A 10,317-nucleotide genomic window follows, 5' to 3' on the forward strand; every position below is an offset into this window, starting at 1 on the left:
GGGCAGGAAGTCAGTAAACTTCTTCTGTAAAGGGCCGGATGGTCAATACTTTAGGCTTTGTAGGGCTGTAGGATCTCTGTTGCAACTACTCAACCCAGGCATTCTAGCACAAAAGTAGTTTGCTTGACGTTCAAGCATTTCGATTTATATTCTGAAAATATTTTTTAAACCAAAAGATAAATGCTGTTGAAAGGACCATTTTGCCTGGTATTCAGATGATGTTGCCTAGTTCAGTTCAGGACTATCATTTTACAGTATGAAAAATTCAATTCTGATAAGTATGTGTGAAGGATGTTGATGTAATCCCTAAAAAAATATGAAGGGCTTTAATTACCAAGGAGATGTAATTTTTGTGCTTTCTTTTGGCTTATTAGGAGTATAGTAGCTTAAGTCCCCATCTGTTGTACATCATTCTTTTGCAAATTTAATGATTTTAAGAATTAATTGGAAAATTTAAAATAAATGGTACTACTGTATTTGTTAAAAGTTTAGTAAAATCCACGTGTTAAGCCATCTATGCCTTGGGCTTTGGGGTGATGAAAGGCCTTAACAATTGTCTCTATTTTTTTCTATGTTTATTTTTCTCTTTAGGTTTTCTATCTTTTCTGGTCTCATTTTTCATAGATTATGTTTGCCAGGTTTTCAAATTTCTTTGCACAGGATTGAGCAAAATACAGTAGTCCCCCAACTCATCTGCAGGCGATACATTTCAAAACCCCCAGTGGATGCTTGAAACTGAAAATAGTACTGAACCTTACTGTAGCCCCCTCTTATCCGTGGTTTCAGTTGGGACCACAATTGACCGCGGGTAACTGAAACAGCTGACAGCGAAACCCCGGATAAGGGAGGACTACTATACTCTCTACAGTCCTTATTTTCTATCTATGGTTATTTCCAGTTTAATCATTTTTTATTTTTGTAATTTTTCTTTTATTCCTTTTTAGTTTTTTCTCTAAGAATCAACTCATGAATTTATTATTATTTCTATTTGTCTGTTTTTTAATACATTAATTTCTTTTATCTTTACTAAATTTTTCTGTTTTTCTTATGTTTACTTTTCCTTATGTAATTCCTTAGTTTGAATGCTTACTTTATCATTATTATTTCTTTTTTAAATAATGTAAACATTTATGCTATAAGCAGTTGTTCAAGTGAGTCCTATAGGTTCTATTATACATTGTTTTCTGAATAATATTTCTGAATATTCTGCAATTTATGCTACTTTTCTCTTTGACCAAAGAGTTTGTTCAAGCCAGTAGATTTTGAAATCTACAAGTGAAAGATTTTTGTTTTTCTAATATATGTAATTTTTTTTTTTAGTCAGAGTATTTTGTCTGTTCTTTTCTACTTTGTGGAGTGTTTCAGGTTTTAGACACTTCTTTTGAGCATTTAAAAAGGTGGTTTACTATCTATTTTTAAGATACAGAAAAAACTGATTAGCTCTACATTATAAATTAGTATATATTTTTATTTTATGTTCCTATTTTTTATATATTCTCATATTTTATGTATTTGATCTTATAGGTTGAGAGAAGTAGTCTTCTCAGTTACTAATGTGTTTTGTTTTGTTTTGTTTTGTTTTGTTGGTGAGGAAGATTGTCCCTGAGCTAACATCTGTTGCCAATCTTCCTCTTTTTTGAGGAAGATTGTCCCTGAGCTAACATCTGTGCCAGTCTTCCTCTATTTTGCGTGTGGGATGCTGCCACAGCATATCTTGATGAGCGGTGTGTAGGTCCACACCCAGGATGTGAGCCCACGAGCCCCAGGCTGCCAAAGCAGAGCACATGAACTTAACCACCATACTACCAGGACAGCCCCTACTAATGTGTTTTTATATCTTGGATTTCTATAGTTTATGTATTCATGATTATCTTCTTTATCTTTATTCCTTATTTTCAGCATTTCTGATATACATTGTTTTAGATGCGTTTCTTGTATATATAGAGTTTATGTGGGTTTTGCTCTATCAGTTGTTAAACTTTAGCGTGCCTCAGAATCACCTGGAGGGCTTGTTAAATACAGACTGCTGGGCCCCACCCACAGATTTTCTGATTCAGGAGATCTGGGTTGGGGCCTGAGAATTTTCTGTATGAGCCTATCATAGTCCTTTTCTTCTAATAGTTGTGTTTATTCTAGTTGCATTTATTGACAGAAACAATATGGTTGATATTGGTTCTCTTATTTAATATTATGCTTTCTGTTTTAAATTCTGCTTCATTTTTTTATCTTTTACTATAGGATTTTTTATTTCTTTGAGTGTATATGCCTTTCCTTCTGAAAATTTGGAAAGTTGGTACTTTTTTCTTTCTCTTTGTTGCCTTTATATTCTTAAGTTTCTTAGTCTTCATCCTTGATTTCTTTGGACAATGTCTATTTACTCCTTACCAGGGATGATGTACATTTTATACATTAGTATATTTTCAGTCTTCCTCTTCTCTTTACCACACAGTTGGTGATTGTGATTATTACTCCAGCTTGAAATAGTATCAGTTGCCCCCTTTTTACCTCTCCCTTCAAGTATATGAAATTCTTTGCATCTTTGTCTTTGATTGTGCAGTGATCCATCTATCAAAGTCCTATCCATTGTTTAACTGTGAGCTTCTTTTTTTTTTTTTTTTCGGTGAGGAAGATCAGCCCTGAGCTAACATCCGATGCCAATCCTCCTCTTTTTTTCTGAGGAAGACTGGCCCTGGGCTAGCATCCATGCCCATCTTCCTCTACTTTATATGGGACGCCGCCACAGCATTGCTTGACAAGCGGTGCATCGGTGCGCACCTGGGATCTGAACTTGGGAACCCTCGGCTGCCTCCGCATACTTAACCACTGCACCACCAGGCTGGCCCTGTGAGCTTCGTTTTTATTAAAATATGTCTGTCACTTCGAGCCCAGTCTCTCCAATCTCTGTACTCCCGTCCCATATTGTAGCTTCCAGAGTAACTCGGATCCTAAGTATATACTCTCTTATATTTGTATTTTTTCACTTTGATGTCTAAGACATACATTGAAACTCATTGAGAGAAAGCCCCTTATTTTATCCTTCTTGTCTGCAGTCTTGAGCGTAAACAAGATGATTATTAAGTAATTCATGATTGTTTTAGAACTTCAGTGTGGAAAGATTTCCTTTTTCAGCTTTATTGAGGTAGAATTCACATAAAATAAAAGTCACCTCCTTTAGGTATATTATTTGATAAATTTTGGTAATTGTGTATAGTCATATAGCCAAAACCAAAATCCAGATATGGAACAGTTCCTTGTGCCCTTTTGCCCACACCCCTCTCCCATCCATGATGACCACTAATCTGCTTTCTGTCACTATAGCTTTGCCTCTTCTAGAATTTCATATGAATGTAGTCATACAGTGCATAAGCTTTTGCACTTAATCTCTTTGACTTAGTTTTACATTTTGAGACTAATTCATTTGAGACTGTGTATATTAATATTTCCTTCCTTTTTATTGCTGATTATTATTACATAGCACGGACATAATTTGTCTATTCACCAGTTGATAGAGATTTGGATTATTTCCATTTTTTGGCTATTATGAATAATGCTGTTATGAACATTCACATACTAATCTTTGTGAATACATATATTCATTTTTGTTGAATAAATGCCCAGGAGTGAGATTGCTGGGTAGAATAGTAAGTGTATATTTAACTTTATAAAATGATCTCAAATTCTTTTCCAGAATGGCTGTATGTACCATTTTTCATTCCCACCAACAACATATGAGAGTTACAGTTGCTTCACACTCTCATACTTGGATTGGCAGTCCTTTTAACTTTAGCCATTTTAATGGGTGTGTAGTGTATCTCATTGGGTTTTAATATGCATTTCCTGATTACTAGTTAAGATGAACTTGTTCTGATGTGCTTATTGGCCATTCATATATTTTATTTTGTGAAGTGTCTATTCTAGTCATTTGCCCAGTTTAAAAACTAGATCATTTATCTTTTTGTTACTGGGTTTCAAGAGTTCTGTATGTTTTGGATACAAGCCCTTTATTAGTTTCTCCTAGACTGTGGCTTTCCCTTTTTTTCTTAACTGTGTTTTTTGAAGGGGTTAGTTTTTAATTTTGATGAAGTCTACTTTACCCTTTTTTCTTTCATATTGATAGTTTTAACACTTATGTTGAGGCCTGTGATTCCTTTTGAGTGAATTTTTGCTTATGGCATGGGTAAGGGTTGAGGTATTTTTTTTTCTAATTATGGAAATTATAGCTTTGATATGAGTGATAGCATATTACCAGAGTCAGTTCTTGCAATGATTTATAAGAAACTGAGGATAAAGCTTTAAGAGGGACAGATCAGAATAATGTTGAAGGTTTCCAGCGAGTGGATGCAAAACAATTATAAAAGAAAGGATTTAGAGAGAGGCCAAGAAAAGGGCTCTTCACAAGAGAAGAGCTTGGGTGCCAGTATATCAGGCATAATGAAAGAAGAAAAAGAAATGAAAACTGAAATTGATTGCAATGACAGTTTCTGTATCCAGAAACGATGGTATCAATCATCAAAACACTCCAGTAAATCAGATTTGCAAGCAAAGATGGTTGTTTTCTGGCCTATTTTCTTTCATGAAATATATGTGTATTTTGCTGTTTAGCCCGTTTGAAACTCAATTGCAACTAGATAAAAAGAGCACTGTCATAGTATTATACACTTACAGATTGGTTCAAGTTAAAAGACCCAAATCTTCAGGGAGAGTTCTGTAGGTACAATGAATAGGGACTTTTTAAAAGTCAAATAGGATTATAGCAATGCTTGCTCCATCCTTCCTTACCTGCAGTTGCTACGCCATGTAGGCAACCACTTGCAACTCATTTAACTGTGTCTACTGGTGTTTATTCCCACATTTTATACAGCTGTTTTGCCTATCTTTGATTTAATCAATTTTAAGCATTATCAACATGCTAATATGAAAGATGGGGTTTAGAAAATTTCCTGCATTCATTTTTCTTCATATTTTCTCTAGAATTCCTTTAGTAGATGTTGAACCTTCTGTATTCCTCTACTAATTTTCCAATTATTCCTCTCTAGCCCTTCTCCCTTCCTTCCTTCCATTCTTCTTTTTTTAATTCTAGGATATTTCCTGGAATTTTTTTGCCCAACCTATTGAATTTTTAAGGTCAACATCATATTATTTCCAAAAGCACTTCTTTGTAGAACCCTGTTAATATTTCATTACTATATAATCTCTTAGCTTTCTGTGATACTAATTATAGTATTGTATGTATGTGTTTTCTGTTCCTTGCCTTGTTTTATCTTTTTGTTTTGAACTATCTTTCATGTTAGAGCTTTCATCAAATTTCTGTGATCTTTAGCTCTACCTTATTACTTAACATTGAGGTATCAGAGAGATTACTGTAATCTCTGTGTACATGGATGGGGCTTGTAAAATGGTGGGCTTCACTATGCAACATTCAGTCAGATATCTAGGTGCTTCTTTTATATGACTCCAAATGTCAGTTACTATATTCGTTCTCATGGTCTTCTCATTTTTTCGGAAAAGAACCCTTTCATCATCTGACACTTGGCAACCACCAGCCTTCCTGGAGTCCAGCAGTAGAAAGGGGTTGGGACCCTATTCTATATATAAACTTTTTCTCATTCCCTTTTCACTGTGGTACTCTCATCTACTTTGCCTGTCATCAGTAGATTTGGAGCCCCTTGGTTATACTTTGTCTGGATAATAAATTCATATTTCCTTATAGCTAGGAGAGTTGCGGGCATCAGCTGCTCCTTTTATAATCATTTTTTAAGCCCCACCTTCCACTCTCACACATTTTCTCCAGTTACACAGTCTTTCTGTTGACAGCTGTGTCACAAATTTCCTTGCTTCTAGTTGGGATCCTCATCTGCTGGCTTTTTGTTTGAGCCGCTCAGTTCTTCTGTTCATTTACAGTCTTTTATTTGCTTTCCTTTCAAAATTTCTTAATACTTTTCATCCACTGATGTCTCCTCAACCTTTTAGTTTTTATGAATATATGCCCCCTTCTTCATCCCCTTACTGCCATTTTAATGGAGTTTAAGATGTAGAAATAAATATCTTATTTAGCTACACAGCCTCTTTAATAATCCTTCTATTCATTTTATTTTTTATCCCTTCATCCTAGGCTCTCCCAATTTTGTGTATTTGTCTTTGCATCCTGTTTGTTACTTGTTCTTTGTGTTTTCTCTTATTTTGCTGATTTATGAAGTGTACAAGGTTACGTTTAAAAGCAGTTTAAGCTACATGCACCCATGAATGTTATTTGTATTTGAGCTTTCTTTTATACTGGTAGACTAGGTTTGAAATAAAGAGTCTATTTTACAAGAGCACATTTCTGAAATTTTATTAATAGTGGAGAAATTCACAATTGTTAATGATATTGATAATGACAATAGCTCCTTTATTGAATGTTTAGTACATGCCAGGCACTAAATATTTTACAGTTATTAACTCTTTTTAATGATGATTTTTTTGTACTTCCTTTTAGAAAAGACCTGGAAATTTATAAATAGAGAAAGACAACATGAAAGACTTGTGAGTTAAGTCTCATCTTTCTCTGTGAAAACACAGCCAATGAAAAACTCAGAAAACCTATGAAACAGAAAAATATTTCCTTTGAGCACAGAAATCAGTTCTTTAAGACTACACCTCTGTGTATGGGACTGAGTGTAAAAGAGTTTGGAACGTAATTTATACTTAAATATGAGAGAAACTGTCTAAGAAAGAACCATTAGGTATATAATGAGGGTGCTATATTTCATCCCATTTTGTAATCATCTAAACTCAGGATAACCAGTGTGAAAAAGTCATTATAAATTCAACTTCATTATATACCTGAGAATTAATTTTGGGGAGAAACTGTATGAATTCAGTGATATGGAAAAGCTTTCATCCATGTCACATGTCAACATATACTAAGGAATTCTTATTGGAGAAAATATCTGTACATGATAAGAATGTTGGAAAGCCTTCAGCCTGAATCAGATCTCCTTCAGCATGATCAAATTCATACTAGAGAGAAACTTTTTGAATGTAATGAATGTGGAAAAACGTTTAGCCTGAAGCCAAACTTCATAGAGCATAGGAAAATGCATACTGCAGAGAAATCACATGAATGTACTGAATGTGGTAAAGTGTTCTCTCGGGTCTCATCCCTTACTCTACATTTGAGAAGTCATACAGGAAAGAAACCATATAAATGTAATAAATGTGGAAAAGCCTTCAGCCAGAAGGGAAACTTCCTTTCTCATCAGAAACATCACATTGGAGAGAAACCTTATGAATGTGGGAAAGCTTCTATTCAGATGCCAAACCTCATTAAACACCAGAGAAATCATACTGGAAACAAACCCTATGCATGTAAGGAATGTGGGAAAGCGTTCAGTGGCAAATCATATCTCACTGAGCATGAGAAAATTCATACAGGAGAGAAACCCTTTGAATGTAATCAGTGTGGAAGAGCCTTCAGCCAGAAGCAATACCTCATTAAACATCAGAATATCCATAGTGGAAAGAAACCCTTTAAATGTAATGAGTGTGGAAAAGCCTTTAGCCAAAAGGAAAACCTCATTATCCATCAAAGAATACATACTGGAGAGAAACCTTATGAATGTAAAGGATGTGGGAAAGCTTTCATTCAGAAGTCAAGCCTCATTAGACACCAGAGAAGTCATACAGGAGAGAAACCCTATATATGTAAGGAATGTGGAAAAGCGTTCAGTGGCAAATCAAATCTCACTGAGCATGAGAAAATTCATATTGGAGAGAAACCCTATAAATGTAATGAATGTGGAACAATCTTTAGGCAGAAGCAATACCTCATTAAACATCACAATATTCATACAGGAGAAAAACCCTATGAATGTAATAAATGTGGAAAAGCCTTCTCTCGAATTACATCCCTTATTGTACATGTGAGAATTCATACAGGTGATAAACCTTATGAATGTAAAATATGTGGGAAAGCCTTCTGTCAAAGCTCATCTCTTACTGTGCATATGAGAAGCCATACAGGGGAGAAGCCCTATGGTTGTAATGAATGTGGGAAAGCTTTCTCTCAGTTCTCAACTCTTGCTCTACATATGAGAATCCATACTGGAGAAAAACCTTATCAGTGTAGTGAATGTGGGAAAGCTTTTAGCCAGAAGTCACATCATATTAGACACCAGAGAATTCATACTCATTAAAGCTCTATGAATGCCTTGAATTTAGGAAAACTTTCAACAGAATTCATACTTAGTAGTATATCAGAAAATTCATTTTACAGTAAAGTGATGTGAATGTGGAAAATCCTTCAGCAACAACTCAAACCTTAAAATACTGAGAATTTTAATAATAAGTATCATAGTATCGTGAAAACCTATAGCCACAGAACCCCCACAACAAACATTGTTAATGCTGTACTCTTAGGAACATTCTCATTGAAGTAAGGATCCAGTCATGGACAATAATCAACATGGTTCTGGAAGGCCTACCTGATGCGTTAAGACAAAGATATGAGAGGTATAAAGATTTGAAGTTGAGACAAAATTGTCATTTTTTCTTATGTTTTGCTGCATATATAATCATCAAAATTATTTCCTCTTGATTCAGTCATAGAAAATAGATCGTGACAGAATATTATATCCACAAACATGCATGTCTTTATGGGGAATTGGTAATTGAGAGGGGTGGTATCAGAAATCAGTAGGGAAATCATGGATGATTTAAAAAATGGTCTCAGGGTAATTGACACTTCATATGGGAAAATATTAGATCTTTGCTCTTGTCCTACATTAAAATATTTATTATGAAATCCAAAAGTATTGAATACTGGAATCAAAAAGTAAAACTTAAACATAAGAATTTTATGGGAGAATGTTTTTAAAACCTTGGATTAGGAAAAATATTCTAAAGTATATTCCAGAATACCCACTCTTGAGTATATATACATATACCCAAGAAACTGATACATGTACCCAGGGAGTCATATGAATTATATTAGCATGAATTATATTAGCAAAAAATTGGAAACAAATGTCTGCTGCTTGTGCAATGGATGAGTAAAATGTAGTAGAGGCACACAGTAGAATATTCTCTAGCAGTTGAGTATAACAAATTATATGTATTAACAGAAAGATGTGAAAAATTAAGTAGATTGAAGAAAAATGAAGTGATGAATATATTATGATAACTTGTGTGGATTAATTAAATCAACACTAACCAACACTAGTATTAAGCATTGGTTATGTATGAACATTATGTAAAACCATGAAGAATGGATTGGAATGATATACACTCTATTCCCAAAAATGGCTGCCGCTGGAAAGAAAGGCAGTAGAAAGGAAATGGGACCAAGCATGGAAGTTAAAGAATGCTTTTTTGTATCTAAATATCTATCATTAAAAAGAAATAAAGATTACAAGTAAATATAACAAAATGTTAGTTAATTCCAGGTTGTGATAATATATGTGTTTATTCTATTGTTGGTGCTATTTCTTCTAAACTTCTGAAAATTAAAAAAGAGATAGGAGTAGGGAAGCTATACTGGAAGTACATGTTATAATGGACTCACATTCCCAGTCACATGTTAATATTTTTTGGAAAATATTTCTGAAATCATAGTTTTATTATAAATTATGAAATAAATTGAGATGGTAGATTAACATACAATTATTTAAATTTACTCTCATATCACATCACTAATTTGTATGTGGTCTCTACTCAGAAGTTATAGCATGATTTTGCAACAGGTTGGTGGGATCACACATTTAAGGATCAAATGAATTTAATAGTACATGCACAGACTTGGTAGGAAGAATTAGTTTTTACTGAAACATCAGAAATTTTAATAACTCCACATAACCAGTATTGGCATTAGAAATTAGACATTTTTAAATGAGGAAACCATGTTACTCTTAAATTTTTTTTATATGCCTCTAAGTGAAACATCAACTCTTGCATTTCAGCTTCAATTTTAACCTCAGACTAGTTTTTTTCTCTATTCTACCAGACACACATCAGTCAATCTCCCTTTCTTGTTTGTTTCCTTGTAAAAAAGTGCAAAAAGGGACATCACAGACCCTAACAGGATTCTTTCATTTGAAACAAATGTTTTTGAGTATTTTTGTTTACTTGATCCCTTTCCTCAATAACTTGTCATATAGAAAGATGTTAGTACTTTTTTGAATAGTGATAAAGATGAGTATGCAACATTTAAACCTTAGGCTGATTTCAACTATATTTCCTTTAAACTCAAAATAATGACATGCTAATATAACTATAGCACTGTACTGCTTGTTATTAGCTTTTTTAAAGGTTGGTCTTGAGATAAGATTAGAAATGCCAGGG

At 33.9% G+C, this 10,317-nt stretch overlaps 1 protein-coding gene across 2 annotated transcripts in view; it reads left to right on the top strand.

Moving 5' to 3' along the window:
• ZNF260 (zinc finger protein 260) overlaps positions 1–9,416 on the top strand; it is a 14,146-nt gene extending 4,730 nt beyond the window's left edge. For both annotated transcript variants that reach the window (XM_087422215.1, XM_014794832.2), the window contains one exon: positions 6,476–9,416. In XM_087422215.1, coding sequence (XP_087278341.1) covers positions 6,936–8,174 — 1,239 coding nt within the window. In that variant the 5' untranslated portion in view covers positions 6,476–6,935 and the 3' untranslated portion in view covers positions 8,175–9,416. The remainder of the gene's footprint in view (positions 1–6,475) is intronic.
• The last annotated feature ends 901 nt before the right edge of the window (positions 9,417–10,317 follow it).

Source organism: Ceratotherium simum, chromosome 33 (assembly GCF_057802395.1).
Source record: "Ceratotherium simum simum isolate JZ-2026a chromosome 33, ASM5780239v1, whole genome shotgun sequence".
NCBI classification, from domain to species: Eukaryota; Metazoa; Chordata; class Mammalia; order Perissodactyla; family Rhinocerotidae; genus Ceratotherium; species Ceratotherium simum.